The 20,897-nt window shown below is 47.0% G+C and overlaps 6 protein-coding genes across 6 annotated transcripts in view; 4 read left to right on the top strand and 2 right to left on the bottom strand.

Annotated features, from left to right (window-relative positions):
* Pmar_PMAR017187 (conserved hypothetical protein) overlaps positions 1–3,741 on the top strand; it is a gene marked incomplete at both ends in the record, with an annotated part of 4,443 nt that extends 702 nt beyond the window's left edge. Inside the window, 14 exons of the mRNA XM_002767564.1 lie at positions 384–470; positions 543–679; positions 1,034–1,067; positions 1,118–1,192; positions 1,241–1,326; positions 1,830–1,932; positions 1,982–2,098; positions 2,227–2,299; positions 2,402–2,650; positions 2,974–3,005; positions 3,050–3,115; positions 3,158–3,257; positions 3,534–3,668; positions 3,715–3,741. Coding sequence (XP_002767610.1) covers positions 384–470; positions 543–679; positions 1,034–1,067; positions 1,118–1,192; positions 1,241–1,326; positions 1,830–1,932; positions 1,982–2,098; positions 2,227–2,299; positions 2,402–2,650; positions 2,974–3,005; positions 3,050–3,115; positions 3,158–3,257; positions 3,534–3,668; positions 3,715–3,741 — 1,321 coding nt within the window. The remainder of the gene's footprint in view (positions 1–383; positions 471–542; positions 680–1,033; positions 1,068–1,117; positions 1,193–1,240; positions 1,327–1,829; positions 1,933–1,981; positions 2,099–2,226; positions 2,300–2,401; positions 2,651–2,973; positions 3,006–3,049; positions 3,116–3,157; positions 3,258–3,533; positions 3,669–3,714) is intronic.
* A 1,306-nt stretch (positions 3,742–5,047) lies between these two features.
* Pmar_PMAR017186 (merozoite surface protein 2, putative) lies at positions 5,048–5,920 on the top strand (the record flags this gene model as incomplete). Its single annotated transcript, XM_002767563.1, has 1 exon — positions 5,048–5,920. The coding sequence occupies one exon, from the start codon at positions 5,048–5,050 to the stop codon at positions 5,918–5,920; it is 873 nt and encodes a 290-aa protein (XP_002767609.1).
* Positions 5,921–7,063: 1,143 nt separating this feature from the next.
* On the top strand, positions 7,064–8,026 carry Pmar_PMAR017185 (merozoite surface protein 2, putative; the record flags this gene model as incomplete). The annotated part of the gene is made up of 1 exon (XM_002767562.1): positions 7,064–8,026. One exon carries the CDS (start codon positions 7,064–7,066, stop codon positions 8,024–8,026), a length of 963 nt encoding a protein of 320 aa, XP_002767608.1.
* Positions 8,027–9,089: 1,063 nt separating this feature from the next.
* On the top strand, positions 9,090–10,019 carry Pmar_PMAR017184 (conserved hypothetical protein; the record flags this gene model as incomplete). Its single annotated transcript, XM_002767561.1, has 1 exon — positions 9,090–10,019. The coding sequence occupies one exon, from the start codon at positions 9,090–9,092 to the stop codon at positions 10,017–10,019; it is 930 nt and encodes a 309-aa protein (XP_002767607.1).
* Positions 10,020–10,803: 784 nt separating this feature from the next.
* On the bottom strand, positions 10,804–14,569 carry Pmar_PMAR017183 (hypothetical protein, conserved; the record flags this gene model as incomplete). Its single annotated transcript, XM_002767560.1, has 18 exons — positions 10,804–10,898; positions 10,953–11,111; positions 11,155–11,317; positions 11,368–11,499; positions 11,558–11,669; positions 11,716–11,854; positions 12,034–12,096; positions 12,310–12,360; positions 12,415–12,507; positions 12,553–12,658; positions 12,700–12,815; positions 12,930–12,999; positions 13,073–13,222; positions 13,273–13,413; positions 13,464–13,531; positions 13,946–14,059; positions 14,220–14,390; positions 14,462–14,569. 18 exons carry the CDS (start codon positions 14,567–14,569, stop codon positions 10,845–10,847), a joined length of 2,010 nt encoding a protein of 669 aa, XP_002767606.1. The 3' UTR covers positions 10,804–10,844.
* Positions 14,570–15,764: 1,195 nt separating this feature from the next.
* Positions 15,765–20,897, bottom strand: part of Pmar_PMAR017182 (conserved hypothetical protein) — a gene marked incomplete at its 5' end in the record, with an annotated part of 6,054 nt that continues 921 nt past the window's right edge. The window contains 23 exons of the mRNA XM_002767559.1: positions 15,765–15,898; positions 15,965–16,051; positions 16,109–16,177; positions 16,234–16,408; positions 16,460–16,600; positions 16,669–16,748; positions 16,802–16,903; positions 16,992–17,101; positions 17,194–17,331; positions 17,561–17,690; positions 17,753–17,886; positions 17,945–18,057; positions 18,110–18,185; positions 18,356–18,468; positions 18,527–18,631; positions 18,709–18,795; positions 18,957–19,024; positions 19,082–19,197; positions 19,247–19,311; positions 19,363–19,471; positions 19,787–19,851; positions 20,059–20,159; positions 20,650–20,780. Of these exons, the coding sequence (XP_002767605.1) occupies positions 15,862–15,898; positions 15,965–16,051; positions 16,109–16,177; positions 16,234–16,408; positions 16,460–16,600; positions 16,669–16,748; positions 16,802–16,903; positions 16,992–17,101; positions 17,194–17,331; positions 17,561–17,690; positions 17,753–17,886; positions 17,945–18,057; positions 18,110–18,185; positions 18,356–18,468; positions 18,527–18,631; positions 18,709–18,795; positions 18,957–19,024; positions 19,082–19,197; positions 19,247–19,311; positions 19,363–19,471; positions 19,787–19,851; positions 20,059–20,159; positions 20,650–20,780 (2,352 nt within the window). The 3' untranslated portion in view covers positions 15,765–15,861. The remainder of the gene's footprint in view (positions 15,899–15,964; positions 16,052–16,108; positions 16,178–16,233; positions 16,409–16,459; positions 16,601–16,668; positions 16,749–16,801; positions 16,904–16,991; positions 17,102–17,193; positions 17,332–17,560; positions 17,691–17,752; positions 17,887–17,944; positions 18,058–18,109; positions 18,186–18,355; positions 18,469–18,526; positions 18,632–18,708; positions 18,796–18,956; positions 19,025–19,081; positions 19,198–19,246; positions 19,312–19,362; positions 19,472–19,786; positions 19,852–20,058; positions 20,160–20,649; positions 20,781–20,897) is intronic.

Raw genomic sequence — 20,897 nt, 5'->3', positions numbered from 1 at the left:
TCTCAAATAGAAAGAGTAGTCTTGAATAAACGATCGTATTGCTCAGCCGAGTCCAGAAGTTCCCTCACTAATTATAGAAGCTTATATACACGCTTGGATAGAAGCCAATGTGAATTCCTCAATTTTCATCCTCAAAATTTCCCCTACATATGTAGTTGACTACGTGCATATTCTCCCACACTGATAAAGAGTAATGGAGTTTCACCACCCTAGTGATATGAAAAACACTAGTGAAAAACACATTTTACGACAACTGCATATCACCGCGAATATCGCGTTTTTCACCGAGTTTTACGCCACTTCACGTAAAACGGGTGAAAGTCCAATAAACTTTATATCTTTTCACATAACAGCAGTCAGATATGATCGGACGATCGAAATAGGTACATCGAGAGGACGGGCATGGTAGATGCTGGGGAGCTGATGAAGATAACCACATTCGATCGGTTGCTGCGGTATTGGGTCCAAGAGTAAGGGGGAGGTGTCGTGGTTCTTCTTGGGCGTGGCAGTTGTCAACGTCGTCGATTGTGTAACTTTTGTAGATACGAAGAGTTGATTGAGTACAGACTGCCAGCGTGCGGTGTGGACAAGACTTGTACTATTATCGACCTCAAAGGGCTGGGGTTGAAACAATTTACTCCTCAAGTAAAGAACATGATGCAGGTGATGCTAAGGGTTGGTCATTTATACGCGTAAGAGAATTGATCGTAACGTATTCAGCGTCCCTGCTTCACACTTACGCGAAACACACTTCTGTTTGTGGCTCTTGGGAGTTTCACGTTTCGGAATCTCCTGAATTCGCTTGTTGTAATCGAAATTAATTCTCAATTCAACAATGTGATTTAACAATCTCGTCTCTCCTGCGATGACTTGGCGTCCTTGATAGTCTTTGTGATTTTCTCGACGATGAGGCTGATGTCTCCTCTCACGAATGTTAGAGGCTATTCAATTGAGGCTATAGTGTTTCTTGTGACCGCTGAGTGCTATGGCTTATCGTTGATGTGTTTACTTGATCAGAAACTCGCCAAAGTAGCCAACGATAACTATCCAGAAGTGCTCGGAACTATGTAGGGCGGAGCGAAGCGATTCATGAATGACGTTTTTAATTGGTTATCAGGTTCGTTGTGAACGCACCTTTTATCTTCACAGCAATATGGAAGGTGGTGAGCCCGATGGTGGATCCAATAACGAGGTGGGGAGGCCCCTCGCTGGCTGGCTTTCGATGCAGTTGTGATGTCAGGTCGAAAATTGTCGTTCTGGGATCTAATTATAAGCCGACGCTTCACAGTGTCGTCGATCCTGATCAGCTGCCGGACTTTTTAGGAGGTAAACATATTTCTTAGTCGTTAGTAATGGATAGTTGTAATATATGTTCGCTTTCCTCAGCTGAGCTTAGGAGTTTCCTCACCAATTATAGAAGTTTACATACGAATTTGGGTAGAAATAGAGTTCCACCCAAGTGATATGAAAAACACTAGTGAAAAAATATTTCACTACTACTGCATATCACCGCGAATATCGCGTTTTTTGCTGAGTTTTACGCCACTTCGCGTAAAATGGGTGAAACTCCGATGTACAGGAATCAATGAGAATTTCCCAAAATATTCTCAGCGCTTCCATATTGTCACTAACATATGTTCTTGACCATGTACATATTTTCCTCCTACACTGTGTCACATCGTCACACGATATGTGTCGCGTTGGCTACTTATCATTACTCTAGGTGTCATCACGCTATGTACTTGTAATCACAATATACGGTTGTCTGTCACTTCGGGGTCGTCCCGGTGGAATCACCATGTGAGAATCTTTGTGAATGTTCTCTGTAGGCACATGTATAGCCTGTTCTGGCGTCAGAGGAGGTTGTATGTATAGTAATATGGGGCCTTGGCTGGCGTATGAGGATAAAATGAAGGAGGAGAGGCGCTTGAGGTGGTATTACCTTTTCTCAATTCGTTACAGCCTTGCCATTCATTATCAGGCACGCTGGAGGAGGATCGCCTAAGTACGGCGCATCCATAAGGGCTTCCACGACGAGGAGTCCCTCAGGAGTGTCCGATGATTTTGTCAGTCTAGTCTCGAGCGACGAGAATAGGGAGTAAGTACTGAATCGCTGGGGAAATTACTACTTTTCTATGGCACCTTTGGAACACTAGGCTTGCATTTTTTGCCCGAGTATCTTTCCGCCTAGCTCGCTCTCCTTATGAGAATCTGTGATGTGTTCAGTTTCGTATCTTGCTGTTCATTCACTCCGATGTCTCGCAAAGTATCAGATGACGTTATTGCGTATGGAAGCACGGTAAGCGTTGGTGAGGGCCTTGGTTAGTCTTCAGTCATTGGTGTAAAGTGCGGGATGATCAGAAATCTTCACTGTGCGCGATGGTGAGTATCTTCGTTTTAGGCGAATTCGAATTTGAAGACTCCCCCCTCAGCGTTTACAGAGTCGATTCAGTCATCTTCAGTGGCCGTGGAAGTCGGCACGACATCTCACTTTGCTCGAGCTAGTGATGAGGACATGTTCAGTAGTGTTGCTGGCTCTGCCCTCGGTAACGGGCAGCAGCAGCAGCGCCTCACGCCTAAGAAGCCACACATCGCGGATGGCATTGGAGCAGAGGGTCTGTCTCGAAAGAAAAAGAACAAGCGGAGATCGGTCACGGCTAAGTGGCTATCGTGTCTTGCCTGCCACAGCGGCGGTGCAGTTGCCGAGTGAAGGCTCGCGGAGGCACGATGAAACTGTTGGCAACAAGTCTAGTCGTTGCATTTGCTGAGGACTTTACGTTTTTTCGTGTACCATATCGCGCGGGCGCTGTCTATACGTAGTTGACAGTTTGTCCCGATGATAGCGAGGATGTGTGCAATTGGATCAGTTGTGTTGAGGGGAAGGAGTGGTTACGACGGCTCGCAGTGTTTACTTATGGGATGACTCATAGTAGAATGAATTCATGTGATTGTAGCTGTCCGAGCTGTCGACAGGCTTCAGAAGTAGAAGACGACTCGCGGACTGAGTAAGTGCTGAGAAGTGTTTAGGAAGTATAGTTGTATTGTTCAGATTTGAGACGGGTGGATCGCCAGCATCGGTTGACTTCTATTCGGTGGGCTCCTTCACCAGCACTGAGTAGCGCCTTAGGAGTTTTGATGGACTGATTCGAGTGGTTAGGTTCCAATCGTGTGCATCGTTCAGTGATGATGAGTATGAGGAGGCGCGCTCGTCAGTAGGCAAGGGTGAACGGAATAAATCGGAAAAGATGGTCTCCGAGGTGAGATTTTGTGAGTACCGTGCAGCTACGTAGTAGTGAGTGTACATCATACAATGGAGTTTCACCCGTTTTCGGTGAAGTGGTGTGAAACTTGGTGAAAAACGCGATATTCGCGGAGGCCTGTAGTAGTCGTGAAATATGTTTTTCACTAGTGTTTTTCATATCACTAGGGTGAAACTCCAACGTAGTAGATGGTAGCATGAAAGGCACCTCGAGAGCTGTCTGTTATCGGTAGAAGTGGGCCGAGCTTATGATAGTCCTCTAATGTACTCACAGGTTGGATCGGAGATCTCTACTGCGGAGGGGTCCTGCCACGATTGGTCTGATAAGCTCACTACACCATTTGGAGAGAGGTGCAGCTTCCTAGCCTTTTGCTTCCCAAACAGTTGTATGAGGGCCTCCGACAATGAGGTGGGGTATGAGCTCGAGGAGAGGAAGGACTTCGCTGTTGGTTTAGGACTCCACAGAATTGAAGGTCAACTGAAGTTGCCGCCAACGGTGTTCGTTTTGGACTTCACTCCTGATTATAGTATATGCCGCCGTTTAGGGGCGTTAGAGCAACATCCAGAGTTATTGCACTTAGTGATACTTGACTTTTCATTACCTTGTCTTCTAGTTGTCAATTCGCCCCATTCGCGGGAGGGTTGCCGACCTCACTTCATAATAGTACATTCTGCAACAACTCACGAAGAGCAAATAGCGTACCTGCTGCCACGACTTTAGAAGACTTCCTCCGTTTATTAGATATGTTATTGATGTCTGCTGAGCTAGAGCTTGACTCCATCATTTTCGATCTGGCTTTCACTGCTTGGTGTCCTCTATCGTGGTGAACTAAGAGATTCTCAAACCCTCCGTGATTATTGGAGGAGATATGTTCGTGGCGCGAGTATAACGCATCGACTAGAGGGTATGCCTGCGCCTTTGGTCATTGGAAGCATCAATGTACAAGGAACTCTTCTTGCCAGCTCATCCAGAGTCTATGGCATGACAACTATCGTTCGAGGGATCGTCTTCAGTACACCTTTTTCAACATGAACCGAATCGTTCCAAGCTAAATTCCGATTCCTAGATACTTCTCCCAGAAAGCATGGAGGAATTCACCGAGCATTACGCACATTACGCGCATGCGCGCACATCCTATGGGTCGCATTTCACGAACATGTTCAGCTCATCCGTACAGCTAAAACGCCGTTACGGAATCAGCCTTCGTCCCAGCGGCTGAATGTCGTGCGTGGAAGGAGTCATTAGAGTCCGTCACCAAAAATCAGTGAAAACATCCGATCGAAGGTACTCGAATGCGACTTTTCGGCATGACATGATCGGCCCAGTGTCCCGGGGACACTCATTGTGTTGTTCGTGTAACATAGACACCACGATGTAGCGACGTCCCGTCTCGGCAACCAGATGGAGACTACTCGACACGAAGAGTTATTCGGTGTTTAAATCGCTTTAGATGATCAATCTCGAAGCCCTAGAGTTTGGAAGGATGAGATTCCATCGTTGCCTGCGATAGGGACGACGAATAGCGAATGAGCTCCATAAATCACACGAGTATCCTCTTGTGCTAGTCCAGGGAAATGGGGACATCCTATCTTTACGATTGTGTTAGCTATGTCATGTCTACGAATGAATTTGTCATGGGAGTAGGTTGGTACTTATCGATAGGTTTGCTGTTTAGTCGGGCCGTGCCTTCTGATGGACCACTGATGTATTTAAATCGCCGTGAAAGAGTATAATGATGGTAAGTTGAATAGTTTCCTATCAGTTACTAGTTAATTCCTTAATTTCAAATGCGTTTCACCACCGCTACTATCTTCGCCGTTGCTTCTGCATCCCTTGTGGCTGCTACTGATGATTTTTGCATGTCTCTCTGCAACGATGTTGAGGGATGCAAAACGGCCAAGTATGGTTCTTACTGCAAGTCTTGGAAGAGTCCTGCTACTTGCTTTGGTTTGATCAAGAAATCTGATGGTTCTATCTGCTTCCAGCCTACTGACAAGGAATGTGTCGGCGAGGCTGTAACCTGTTCGGATGTTACTCCTACTAGCCCCGTTGGTACCACTACTACTGAGGCCCCCGCCACTACTACTGAGGCCCCCGCCACTACTACTGAGGCCCCCGCCACTACTACTGAGGCCCCCGCCACTACTACTGAGGCCCCCGCCACTACTACTGAGGCCCCCGCCACTACTACTGAGGCCCCCGCCACTACTACTGAGGTCCCCGCCACTACCACTACTACTGAGGCTCCCGCCACTACCACTACTACTGCGGCTCCTACCACTACCACTACTACTGAGGCTCCTACCACTACTACTACGACTCAGGCTCCTACCACTACTACTACGACTCAGGCTCCTACCACTACTACTACGACCACCACTCCCGTCTTCGGTGGGCATTTCTGTGGTAAGGTGATGGGCCAGAGCTTCGACATCGACTTCACTGATGGTCATGCCACTATCAATGTCGCGGGTATGATGAAGATGCACGCTGATTACAAGGTTAACGGTTCCGAGATGGAGTTCTTCAACTATGATGCTACTCTGACCAAGTTGATGAAGATGATGCACATTGATGCCGTTAAGGCCACTATCGTCGATGCTAACGACGTTCATGTCACCATCGGATCTCTCATAGATACTACAGTCACCAGGTGCTAAGCACTTGAGACCCAGTTTTCGTTTCCTCGCCACTCGTTGAATCAGCAAATCTGATGACGTTAGGTGGGGAGTCCCTCTTGAAGGGAAAGAGGAGAACTTCTTACTGTTGTTAAGTTGTCCTTTTCATCTCGACTGTGTGTTGCTGTTGAAGTAGTTACCGGCTATGAATAGTTAAGGGTGTTGTCATACTGATAGGATACTGTGTTTGTCGGTGTGTTGGTTCTCTCTGGGATGTCGGAGACGGAGGATCGTCGGTCAAGCGAGTTGAGTCTAGTTCCTTCTTCGATGTTGGTGTTACAAGTATCCAAAACATGTTGTTTGAGGCTATGAGGATTTCGTCTCGTCAACTTCCCGATTAAAGTGTAGTTCGTCTACCACAGAGTAAGGGCTTGCGTTTGAATTTGACCTCGTATTCGTGGGGCAGTGAGAGATGAATTCTACGTGAAGTCTTCAACTTGGTCAATGTGACGTGCACCTAAATTTTCGTACTCAATCAGTCATCTACTATCTCTGGCATGAAGTAGTTATAACAAAGTTGCGTTATGCTCGGCTCTCTGCTGGAGCCACTTTAAAACTGCATCTCCAGCAAAAACATCATCAGGCAGCTTACATACATCACATTATAAGGCTGGATAGGCCCGCTCTCATGTAACGAGTAACATATGCTACACACGACTCAGCGTGTTGGGCTTGCGATGACTCTTCCAACCGCTACAGTCCTGCATATAACACACCACAAATGAATGAGAAGAGGCGAGGTTGACTATCCTCTAACATAGCGTGAGAGGGTGTCTGGTACGGCCACAACAGACACACTTGAGCTTTCTAGCCAGCGTAATGTGACCGAACCAACCAAGGTGCAAGTGAATGCGTACTTGGATGTAACACCCGGGATGTCACAGACTGCTAATCTTGAAGATGCACTCCCGTCACGAGGGTAGACTATACGTATTCCTCAGTTCATGACGAACCCTTAGCGGGAGGGACATCATCAACACAATGACGTTTACTACAAAGCAGCTGTGTCGAGCTGAAGTGAATTCGCTAGCCAACTCTCGAGATGTGGGTCGTCATATATTCAATCACAGTCAACCCACTTCTCAGGTTATAGATTCTTTTTTTCGACTGCGTCTTTCGTCAAACATGTTTTTCACCACCGTTGCTACCATCGTTTCTGCTGTTGCTGTTGCTTCGGCTACCGAAGACTCCTGTCTAGCTCTATGTAACAAGGTTGATGGCTGTAAGACTGCCAAGTACGGCTCGTATTGCAAGGCTTGGAAGGAGCCCGCTGTTTGTTTCGGTCTAGTGAGAAGAGATGATGGTTCTTATTGCTTCCAGCCTACCGATAAAGATTGCTCTGGTGCATCAATCAGTTGTGATGCCGGCGTTATCCCAACAACTGTTGCTCCTGCAACTACCACTATCACTACTGCTGCTCCGGTGACTACCACTACTAGCACAACATCAAAGTCTACCATCGCTACTACGACTACGGCTAAGCCTGCTACTACTAGCAGTACGACCCAGACCCCTGTGACTACGACTACTACTGCTACCACTTCCCCAACCACGGTCAAGTCTACTACTAACACCCAGGCTCCTACCACTACGACTACCACGACCACAACCACAGCCAAGCCTACAACCACGACCCAGTCTCCCACCACTACGACTACCACGACAACGACCACTGCTACGCCCAGCACCACGACTTCAACAACTACCACTACTACGACTACTACGACTTCAACAACTACCACTACTACGACTACTACCAAGTCTACCACGACGACTCAGGCTCCTACCACTACTACTACGACCACCACTCCCGTCTTCGGTGGTCATTTCTGTGGTAAGGTGATGGGCCAGAGCTTCGACATCGATTTCACCGATGGTCATGCCACTATCAATGTCGCGGGTATGATGAAGATGCACGCTGATTACAAGGTCAACGGTTCCGAGATGGAGTTCTTCAACTATGATGCTACTCTGACCAAGTTGATGAAGATGATGCACATCGATGCCGTTAAGGCCACTATCGTCGATGCTAACGACGTTCATGTCACCATCGGATCTCTCATAGATACTACTGTCACTAGGTGCTAATTTGGCACAGCTCAGCACTGCTAACGTAGTTGTGCTAAGCATCCTGTTCGGTTACTTCTTCTATTGATTCAATTTTCGCTACCTCTCTTTTTTGGATCAGTATGTCTGATGATGGGGAGGAAGTTTTCTCACGAAGGAAAGAAGTCCTTGGTGATTTTGAGTTATCCTTTTCGTCTGGAGTGTGTGTGTGTGTTGCGTGATAGTGAGAAGCTACTCGGTAAGTTGACATCAGCACACCCTGTTCATCTTCTTGTATTGTGATGTTTGCTCGCTGAAAGTACACAAGTCACAAGCAAAGCAGGGACTTTATGCAATTAAACTTCCTCTTACTCAGGTGACTTATTTGGGAATATAGGTGGGCAAGGATGGTGAAAAACCTTTGATTGTGCTGTGATTGTGTGATTTACGATGGCGAAGTTCATCGCTGGCATGAACTAGTTATACCAAAGTTGCGTCATGATCGACTCTCTGCTGGAGCCCCTTTAAAACTGCATTTTCAGCAAACACATCATCAGGCAATTTATATACATCACATCATAAGGCTGGATAGGCCCGCTCTCATATTCCCTATATAACGAGTAACATATGCTACACATGACTCAGCGTGTGGGGCTTGGGATGACTCTTCCAACTGCTACGGTCTTGCATATAACACACCACAAATTATTGAGAAGAGGCGAGGTTGACTATCCTCTAACATAGCGTGAGAAGTTGTCTGGTACGGCCACAACAGACACACTTGAGCTTTCTAGCCAGCTGAATGTGACCGAACCAACCAAGTCGCAAGTGAATACGTACTTGGGTGTAACATTCTGGTGTTGCAGACTGCTAATCTTGAAGATGAATACCCCCACGAGGGTAGACTATACGTATTCCTCTGTTCATAAGAACCCTTAGCGGGAGGGACATCATCAACACAATGACATTTACTACTAAGCAGCTGTGTCAAGCTGAAGTGAATTCGCTAGCCAACTCTCGAGATGTGGGTCGTCATATATTCAATCACAGTCAACCCACTTCTCAGGTTATAGATTCTTTTTTTCGACTGCGTCTTTCGTCAAACATGTTTTTCACCGCCGTTGCTACCATCGTTTCTGCTGTTGCTGTTGCATCGGCTACCGAAGACTCTTGTCTAGCTCTCTGTAACAAGGTTGATGGCTGTAAGACTGCCAAGTACGGCTCGTATTGCAAGGCTTGGAAGGAGCCCGCTGTTTGTTTCGGTCTAGTGAGAAGAGATGATGGTTCTTACTGCTTCCAGCCTACCGATAAAGATTGCTCTGGTGCATCAGTCAGTTGTGATGCCGGCGTAATCCCAACAACTGTTGCTCCTGCAACTACCACTATCACTACTGCTGCTCCGGTGACTACCACTACTAGCACAACATCAAAGTCTGCCATCGCTACTACGACTACGGCTAAGCCTGTTACTACTAGCAGTACGACCCAGATCCCTATTACTACGACTACTACTGCTACCACTTCCCCAACCACGGTCAAGTCTACTACTAACACCCAGGCTCCTACCACTACGCCTACCACGACCACAACCACAGCCAAGCCTACAACCACGACCCAGTCTCCCACCACTACGACTACCACGACAACGACCACTGCTACGCCCAGCACCACGACTTCAACAACTACCACTACTACGACTACTACCAAGTCTACCACGACGACTCAGGCTCCTACCACTACTACTACGACCACCACTCCCGTTTTCGGCGGCCATTTCTGTGGTAAGGTGATGGGCCAGAGCTTCGACATCGATTTCACCGATGGTCATGCCACTATCAATGTCGCGGGTATGATGAAGATGCACGCTGATTACAAGGTCAACGGTTCCGAGATGGAGTTCTTCAACTATGATGCTACTCTGACCAAGTTGATGAAGATGATGCACATTGATGCCGTTAAGGCCACTATCGTCGATGCTAACGACGTTCATGTCACCATCGGATCCCTCATAGATACTACTGTCACTAGGTGCTAATTTGGCACTATCTTAGCGCTGCTGATGTAGTTGTGCTAAGCATCCTGTTCGGTTACTTCTTCTGTTGATTCAATTTTCGCTACCTCTCTTTTTTGGATCAGTATGTCTGATGATGGAGAGGAAGTTTTCTCACGAAGGAAAGGAGAATTCCTTGGTGATTTCGAATTGTCCTTTTCGCCTGGACTCTATGTGTGTTGCGTGATAGTGATGAGCTTTTCTCGGCTACTCGGTAAGTTGACATCAGCACACCCTGTTCATCTTCTTGTATTGTGATGTTTGCTCACTGAAAGTACACAAGTCACAAGCAAAGCGGAGACTTTATGCAATTAAACTTCCTATCTTACTCAGATGACTTATTTGGGAATATAGGTGGGCAAGGATGGTAGAAAACCTTTGATTATACTGTGATTATGTGATTTACGATGGCGAAGATCAACAGAGATTTCGAAGCAAATATCAGCACATCGCGAAATCGCGAGATAAGAGTGATAGGCTTCGCAATGAGCTTATTATGATTGATATTCGAATTCACGTTCGTCTTCACAAATAGCATATACAGCTTGTGTCAGCGCGTTGGCGCAACCCCATTTTAGCTCGATAACTTCCTTCTCAGTGCGCATTTTACATCAAGTTCCCCGAAAATTTGAAAACAATCTCGAATTCAACAACAGAGGACAAATATCAATCACAATACGGGTATCTCGTTTAATAGTGAAACCCGTTGCACGGCACTCGAGGCAACACGAATACTCTTGGATAGGGAGGAAAATGCAAGTATCTCAGTGGAGTTTGCATAATACACAAGTTCAAGCAATTGTATATGACTCAAGCATCAGACGGTCGGACCTCCTCAGAAACTGTGGATGATGGTTGCACCACCTGGCAAAGACGACCTGCTTGCTCACTACTAGCACGACATACCAATCGACTTACCGATTCCGACTTAGACTGCTGTTCTTCAACTTCACCAGCCTCAACAACGTCGCTCTTCTCCTCAGTAGTCTCTTCCCCACGAGGTGTATCCACAGAGGCTTGCGATGATAATGAAGCGAGCTCGGAGTCCAATACATCATCACGAGTAGCCAGGACCTCCTACAGCCAATACTTGTCTCAAATCTCGGGTTCCAACGCTGACCTCATGTTCTAGTTCGACAGTTTCCTTTCGAAAATTCTCGTCGTTTTCAGCAGTATCCACAACATCATCGTTGGCAGACGACTGCAGTGCACAGCTGTCCGATCCTGTGGCACCAACATCATCACCCGAAGTCAGAGGTTCTCCTTCTGAGCTCTCAGACGGCCTGCCCAAAACCAACTGCCACCCCACAGAATGTCAGACCACCAGCGCTACTTGGCCGTGTCACCACCTTGTGGTGACACTGCTCGTGTATCCGAGTCCACCAGGGCAGCCATTTGCACCCTCAGCTTCTCCCCAACTTCTGATGGCAGGTGCTTCGCTATTTCAGCGTCCAAGGCTTCCAACCTAAGATAAACGCATCCTACACTCCATATGTGCCCCTTGAGGAGCTCCTATGGCTCACATGTCGGCCTCTGGCTTTAACCCCTCCCCTTCAGCAACCTCCCCTACATAATGCAGCCGAGCCTTCACACCAAAGGCCATCTCATCAAGTACATCTCCACATCCCGTAACATCTGTACAACGAAAATTAGGCGGAGCGAAGCTGCCTCCCTTTCCCACCCGTGCTGCCATCAAGAAGGCCGTCTTCCTTCGATTGAGCCTCATCAAGCTGTTGGCGCAATGCAGTGCTTCGGTCTCGCAGCTTACGTATCGACTCTTCGGTGGTCGCGATCGACTCTTCCACAGTTTTACCCTCAGCCTAATCCGGGAAGCAGCGTTAAGACCTCTCCTCCACGCTTGTTCTCTCAACCCGATTATAATATGAGTCATATTAGTCATATGAGTCATAACACGACCTTTTTCAATTGTCATATTATATGACAATTGAAAAAGGTCGTATCATAGTACTATAGACATCCTCACACCTTTGAATAGTACCGAAAGGTTCTTGGCCTCCCCGAACCTCCGTGATCGGACTGCCTGCTGCTTCTCCTCTTCAATCTGATCATCATCCATAATGACTAGGATAATCTCCAATATTGTATATTATTAGACATAGGCTATACTTCCATAATAATAATTATTATACATATCATACCGTAATCCTCTCTAGTCAATGCTAAATTAAGGATATATCAGTATGAAATCATCTCCCCCCTCTTCCTCCTCCACCTGAAGCCTTCGCTGCTGCAATAAGTTCAACTGCGCCCTCACTCGGCCAATCTCGAGGTCCAATGTGGACAGCTGCTCCGCAACATCAGTAACCTAAACCGGCTGATACCCGCCCGCTCATCGCCGCCGCCCAACCGGACCACTGACCTGTCGCCTCAGACTTGCCCTCAGCTCTGCACCTTCGACAATAACACCAACACTACCCTCCACAGCAGACCCCAGCTTATCACAACACGCCAGCTGACATGAACCCCCTCATATGAGATCAATAATTTCTAACCTTACCCATCGGTCGGCGACCTTATGTGAGGTGTCGAGAGCGTCTAACTCCTCCTCTAACGCGCGACGATTCTCCAAATCCTCTTCTCGTCGTTGATGAATTTCATTTTCCCTAAGCCACAAACCGTAACCGCTCCCACAGAGTGAGACTACCTTTGCTCGATCGCCTTCCGTTGCTGCTCTATGAGCTCCTCCTTCAACACCATAGCCTTGGTTTTCTTATCGAACTTCTCCTCAGCCACCTCCACATTGTCAAGCTCATGTCGAAACTGAATATATAACCACTTGAAGTACCCTACAACAGCAGCGATCGACAGGAACCCTCTCATACCAATACTCCTCGAACTAGGCGAATACGGATGCCCCCAAACGACCCCACCTACCTTCCCCCGGGCCGCCACTATGTCTCCATCCAGCCGGCTCAGCTTCTCGTTGCACTCATCTCTAGTCGTTCTGAATAAAAAATACAATAACTGCTTCGCTCCGCCCATCAACCCTGGCTTGTATAAGACGATACCACTCTTACTTCAACTGAGCCAATTCCTCTTGCAGCTTCCTTATTCTCTCCTCTACTTCAATCCTCTGCTTATCGACCTGCTGCCTCTCCTCGTCGATCGGACCAGTGACCTCTTTAATAGCATCCTCCACCGCCTCTCGAGCTGCCTTCACCTCCGCCCTGAACATCGCCAATCCCCGCCAACACCGATCGATTAGATCTACCCCTACTCCTCAGCTGCGTTCGCTGTCTTCATCTCCTCAAGAGTACGCATGTCCGCCTCCAACACCGACCGTTGGAGCTGTAGACGCCCATCATCATCACCAGAGGCACCAGCCTCCTTACCACTACTCATAACTGCTGCTAGCTGCCTGAAAAGGATCGTAGACTCCCTAAGACTGTGGAACCGCGAATAGATTACTCTCGAACAGCAGTAGTCCTCCCAACAGTCGCCTCCTTCCACTTCTCATCAAGGGCTCTAAGAGCAGCCTGAAACGACAAAGCCTATCAAGGAGTAGTGCTCCTATCATCCTAGACTAGTATCATCATTTCACTATAATATAATATTAATTATATTCACTACTATACTATTATGCATATAACCACAAACTGCTAATATTACTATAGGCTTATATCTTAATTCACAATATTACCAATCTAATGTATTATATTATTGTCAATCACATATCATTTGAAATTAGTCCCGTAATTGTTCTATTCGAAATTTCATTCACCGACCCTCTGGGGAACTCTCACGATCGTTTCGAATTTCGTTACGTGCAAGTCAAATTACAACTTGTGCTTTCATTTATTTTATTTTACATTGGAAAGGCGTAGTACCGCTCCATCCCCCATTCTCCCCTCCCGATGCTACGACAACACCACCACCCCTCATCAACGTACCTCCACCGATTGTATCTCTTTCGCCCTCTCTGCCATGCCCCGCCAGAGCTCCACGAAGACCTCCCTAGCAGCGGCCACCTCAGTGTCGAGCTCGGATGCTTCCTCATAACGCTCCTATCGAAAATGAAGGTTACAAAGAGAGGCTGACAACGTGCCGATCCTCAGGGCTTATCATGTATCAAGGGTCTGCTAAGATTCCGTACCCAGGAAACGAACCAGAAACCACATGCATGATAGCACAACCCTTCCCCGACTGAACTAATGAGACTACTACTTCCTCCACCAGCCTATTCTGTCGGTCCAGCACGTCCTTCAGTTGCTTGACGACATCGCTCTCTCGAGATGCGCTCTTAAGAATACCCAAAACCGCAGCTTCATATTCCGCTAATTTGGATTTCCGCCGGACACTGAGTTGAGTCTTCTCATCTCGATACAGCTTCCGAGACTGACAATAACCATCACGATTTACAAAAGGAGTGGTATGCACGCATGCACACCCCACTAGCCCATCACTACACTCGACACTTCCGTATTCAATCCAGCTGTCGAAGTCGGACTCTGCTGCTGCAACGGACGGTCCACCTCGCCATTATTTGTCGAATCCTCAACTTTACTAAAACCCATAGCGCTCGCCCTGCCAATTGAACCAGCCGGGGATCGTGCCAATGCAGCCGATGGACTAGGTGTTCTCGCTACTGGAGGCGGTGGCGGTGGGGGCTTGGGGGACGCGTTTGGATTTGACGGCGGTCGATTTAGAAAACCAAAAGCGCTCTGTGGGGGCGTCGACGCTGCCGCTTGTGCCTTGTTGACGAAGGTGAATCGACTCGGACCCCCCGGGGCCTTATTGCTGCCTCCCCAAACCTTTCCCCCCGACCGGGACGTAGCGTTACTACTAATAGACGAACCTGATACACCACGCTAGACCCCCTCCATCCAGCCCTCTATCACTACTCCTATCAGCCCCCTCCCTCCCCTGTGTAGGGACCTGGTGCTGCTGCTGCATCCTTCTCGGTAGCGGCACTGCAGGGGCTGAGTACCCTCCAGTAGCCACACTAGGAGATACCGTCGTGCGGACCATGCCAGGCGACTTACTCTGTGGGCGCTGGCCGACCTAAAGATGACCAGTAGAGAGGACGTATACCGCGCCGACCCCACCGTATTCGCTCGTTGCTCCTGCACTGGCGCGGGGGGCTTTTGGACTTCCTCCGCTCCGCTCAAGCCCAAGAAATTCCAAAAGGACATCAAAAATGATGAGAAAAAACTACACATGATCACCAAAAGTCACAACATACACAACTCTAGCAGTGCTACTAGCAAGCAAGGACCATCGCCTAGTACTCACATCCATGATCGAGTGTATCGTGAAGATACGATCGAGCTCAAGCGGGATCTCATCACAACTGTAAAATGAGTTCCGTTCTGCCGTGCTAGTAGAACGGATCTATCAAAGACCTCATCGTCGTCGGGCTATATGCGTAAGCTCTCTGCCGTACGATGCCACACAGCTGTTGCTATCACTTCCCTATGTCGGTGTTCCGAACACTCCTATCGACCACAGCTGCCCATCAGGACGGTCAACCCCACTATATCTCTCGGAGTGTCACTCCATGATGACACAGATGATCCTGAGCTCTCCCACTGCATCTACCCCCCGAAGAAGGATATGCTCACTAGAGCCTACATAATAGACCATAACGCATCGCCCTCCCCCGCCCCTACTGCCTCATCCCTAACCCTATCATCATCAGCAATAAGGATCTACGTTAGTAACCCACTCTACCCAAGGCATATATCGCAAAGGAAACTCATAGCATCAGCAGCAGCAGCAGCAACAGTAGTAGTATATTAGAAGGCATCACCAGAGTCCAGTTGTGTTTAACAGTAACGTCACAGTCATCTCTACCCTTCTAGTACTCCTACGAAGTAGATCGCACTGCTTGGGCGAAGTGGTACCTATTACGATTATAAAAACACCCTCACCAGGGATCGAACCAGGGACCTCCACCTGGCCACCCTTACATATTCCGCGTGAAGTGATCTCGATTCTTCGTTTGGAGGCTGTCCGTAACTCCCACCATCAGCTCCGAGAAACACTTTCCCACATATCTGGAGCGTTGAGGAATTGCAAGATAGCAAGATTCCTCCTTCCCACCCAGCACTTACTGTTGACGTTCTTCCGTTGGCTGCTGCCTCACAATCAACTCCTGAGCTTGCGAATACGTATCTTTGTACCTGCGTGCAATTATACCCATACCATCTCTTTCCCAACTCTCAATCCACCAACTCACATCAATATCAACGCCAATATCGGTCTCGATATACTCCATGTAGAGTTGAATTCTCCCGCCATTATCAATTGTAACATCAAATTCAATACCCTACGTAGCTCGCCATCCACAGCCCCTCCCACCACCAACAACCCATGTGTCACTCTGGCCACATCCTCCGCAGTAGCTGCCGTACCTATAACAATACCCAACCCCCTCCCAAATCGATCAACCATCACATCTCTACCTCCCCCCACCGACGAGCCCACTCCCGTGTGAGCGATGTCATAAAAGAACGTACACAGGTTGTCAATACTGGCACAGCATTGCATGCAAACACTCGTGTCAAACGACGTCAGCCCTTCCTCCAACGCCCGAACGAGCCCAGCTGAACAGAAAAAACCAGACAAAATCTTCAACCGATGCGCGCTCGCCCTGATGATCGATTAGCAATACCTAGATGCTCCGGCGACTCAGCAACTTCGCAAACTAACTTCGCATGGTTTCTCGTTGCCAATTCCAAGAACATGAAGAATCTGATGACGACAAACTCCTCTGGAGAGTTTTGACAAGATTTGATGAAGCTTACGGTTTGAGGCACTTGAGGTAACTCATCAGATCTGCTATCGAAATCGACATGCACAACTTCAATGCCAATGACAGCGACATCGACAGCGAATTGTCATTATATCTACAACCATATACATAGTCCAACACGGCCGCGCTCCAGCCTCCATCCCAAAGACCCATGGATCGAATCCCCCCACATCCATTATTACAGTTCAAACACGCCAAAGTTTGTATAGTTTCCGTGTAGGGCGTTGCTGAAGAGCTCCAACACGCATCCGATTCCCTTATACTTCTCATGATAGATGTCTTTATATACCGGCTGAAATCAACAAGATAACCGACCACAACTTTAGAGGGAGACACGGGGTCCCAGGTTCGAATCCTGCCACGCGCATTTTTCCGCTCACCCACCTGGCTCTGTTCACGTTGCAAGATCCTCTGACTATACGCCACTAATATCTTCGATGCCTCTCGGAATAGGAGGATTCCATTCGGCGAATTCTGGTCAAAGTTTATACGCTGCGCCTTGTTGTACACGAACTCAGCCACCTAAACAAAATATACTCAACAAACCATGCCAGAGCCAAGGCATGCATCGCGAGTTCGATTCCTGGCACGAACATTTTTATGTAATAAAAATAGAGAAAACTACACAGATATACGTATCACACAATGTCGAATGACGAGTCTAAACGTACTCGTGTGATAATAATGCAAGAACGCATAAGGACCGCAATTGAATATAGTGCCGCCAGCAGGAATCGAACCTGGGTCTTACGAATTTAAGGAGGGGCGTGGTGACATCCGGATCATCCCAATAGAAAGTGAGAGCCGCTGAAAAGACGGTTATTTTGCAGTTCTGCGGCTGCTTCGGATTGTCAACCAACCAGTTGAATAGAATCGTGTACCTGAGCAACGATTATACTTGCGCAAAATATTCCGTATTCGTGAATAAATAACCCATTATTACATATCGTGCGATACACAAGCCTGACATATTCCTCTCAAATCTCTGCACAAACCAATTAGAGGCAACCTGAGCTGCTCACTGCGGAGTGCTGATCCATCCCCAGTGTTGGCGGCTTGCCACAGTTGCTCCAAAACCTATCACAACCACCGCCGCAAAAAATCCCAAAATTCTCCGAAATTTTCCACTTTTTACCCGATATTGCGGCATCATGAAAGTATTGAAAGTCTCCAATGCCATCGTGCTCGTAGTACCGTCTCGACACTCCATGAACAGTAGCTTACCAAGAGTCGCATAATACTGTGTTCCTGAGTGAAAAAAACTCGTAACCGGACTTTTTCACTCCCATATAATCGTTACGGTATCGTCCATATTTCGGTCCAGCATGGAGGAACCCCAAAGTCGCGCTCGCATGATTCGCCATCAAATGACGTACCTATACACATCACAACACTTACGGCTCTCACACAACGACAAAGAGATACTCCAACGCACTACGAAGAATCTCCCCACAGCACAAGACGAATAGCAAATCTCAACAATTTAAACTTTGCGGTATTATTCAAGACTACCACACCAATTCCAAATCACCATCGCCCTCACTACCGTATCATTCTTCAGCAGGAGCTTCCCACTAACGATAAGGTGCGGGCTCATTTTGTCAACAGAATGCACTATGTTAACACCAGCTGCCAATTCATAGAAGTATGCCAGGGTTTCTGACATCGGAAATATTCGCTCTCATCCGAATTATTTCGCGCGCCACAAAATTATTACTTTTCAAAACAGGCTCTAGCGTATACCGATGTTGCAGGTTGGTGACGATCTTCTTGATTAGAATTCCAAGAATAGCATCCTCATCCTTCAAACCAAGCACAGTGCCTGTGAGGAAAAAAGCGCTCGCCATCCTAATCGATATCAAAAACCAACAATAACAACATGATGATGCACCAACTTACACACTCTTTCCTGGACAACTCTACTGGGGTTCTCTGACGCACCCATTGACACGTCCCCACGCAACAAGGCTGACGATGGTGGCGCATCTGAATCAATAAAAATATCTTATAGAGCAAACCCGGACCTAATCCGTATCATACCATGAGCAACCTAAGATACCATCACCAACCAAATCATTCCACCAAATTCACTCATACTCTCACCGTCACTGCGCCACGAAATTACCAACCCTATATGTTATTATTACTAGCTGACAACTGCCTTGCATGCTCCCCAATATACACCTTTCTAAACTGCTCCATAAAGTAAAGATATCTGACCACCACCATCATCGACCTCAAAATACCACACGCACGCGGAAGATTTTCATACGATAGTTCAAGAGTTTCCAAATTAGAGCCATCCTTAGATTCTGGCGGTAGTGTCGTATTAGCGTCCGTTTGATTCATCAGAGAAAACACCCGTCCAGCGATTTCGCCATTAATAACCTGAAAAAAATAAAATGACAAAAGGAATAGCAAGAATGGAATCTCCCACGTGCAAAGGTTGCGCTCCGCTCGATTGCTGTTGTTGTTGCTGATGCGCCCTCATACTGCCCGCACCTAAATTCGGACCTAATCTGTATCTTCCGTCCTTGAACCTAAGATACCCACCTCCTGTATTCCCACCCACAAGCGCTCCCATGATATACACCAACCACGCCAGTTTATGCTCGTTAATATCAGACCCCGATGCCGTACATGCTCCAAACAACTCCAATACCTGTGAAAAAAAGCAGCCTAAGGACCCATCCAGTTTTGAGAAATAACATTCCCAAGGGTTTGATAACAACGAGCAAAATATTCCTAATGTGATGACATTCACATGATGAACTGATTGGAGAATGTTTTCCTAGACATTTAGAAAATTCGAAACGGGATCATTATAGGTTCCTGGATGATTCCCTGCTGACGACCCATTCATCCACAACAACACTAATAGACTACAAAATATCCATTTCCATACCACAACTCTCCCATCTCCTATCACCAATACTTATACTACTATACTGTTAACAATACGTTTCCCCCTTATTACATGTTGTGCCGTCTTTTGATAGTTCAGTCGCGCCAGCTGTGCTATAACCTCCAGCTGCTCACCTCCTAAACAACAACAAAAACGAGTTGGAGTAGGAATATATGTTCGCTCTCCTCAGCTGAGCTCAGGAGATTCCTCACTAATTATAGTACAAGTCTATATACGAACTATGGCAGCAGTGTACGCAAAACACTGAAAATTTCTCAAAATTCCCTCATAATTTTCCGAATATTGCCACAACACATGCATTTCGCCGCCGCATTTTATATTACTCAAGACCTCATCTTGAAGAGCGTCCTCAAAGCCTTCATCATCCATAGGGTCTTCACCGCGCGCAGCCATATCCGCCAGAAACAATCTCGAGTCTATGTAACTGTATACGCATATCATTGGTATCATTGTAAACATACAAAAATGTAAGAAGGAGGATTTTTTTAGATGTCTACCTACAGCTGTTCACATTGTAGTTTCACCCTAGTGCTATGAAAAAACTAGTGAAAAACATATTTCATGACTACTGCATAGCGTTTTTCACAGAAAATTACGCCACTTCACGTAAAACGGATGAAATTCCATTGTTAACCTCTGTGTAAGCATTTTGTCTACATTTTCACTTACAAAAAGAGGAATATTATCACTATGTATACTATATATACCACTAGCAGAACACAAGGTATAGATTTACTTATAAGAATAGAGTGTATAGTAGAGTGATCACAGAGCCTCCGAGAGCTAGGAGACAGAGTGCTTACCGTGAACACGTACACGTTTGAGTATACACGCATGCACTCACGTCCACATATATACTATATATGCTATATATACTATATATATACGATATATACTATATACCTGATGATTACCTCACAGTAATGGTGTAGATATAGTCCTCCAGTTTAGAGTGGAAGCCCGGTGTCTTGTCCTTATCATTCATGATAGGGCTCACAAGCTGCGCCCAGAATTGCAGTAGATAATGTTTACTATTGGGCAGCACCTAATAACATCATCATCAATTCATACCACATTTCCGCCACCTCCTCCACTCAACAACAACCCACCTGCCAATTCTTTATCGCATCAATAGTAAACCCATACACTTGCTCCAACCACA

Source organism: Perkinsus marinus (assembly GCF_000006405.1).
Source record: "Perkinsus marinus ATCC 50983 genomic scaffold scf_1104296970664, whole genome shotgun sequence".
NCBI lineage: Eukaryota > Perkinsozoa > Perkinsida > Perkinsidae > Perkinsus > Perkinsus marinus.
The sequence above is the reverse complement of the archived record's forward strand: the minus strand, read 5'-3'. Positions and strand labels throughout refer to the sequence as shown.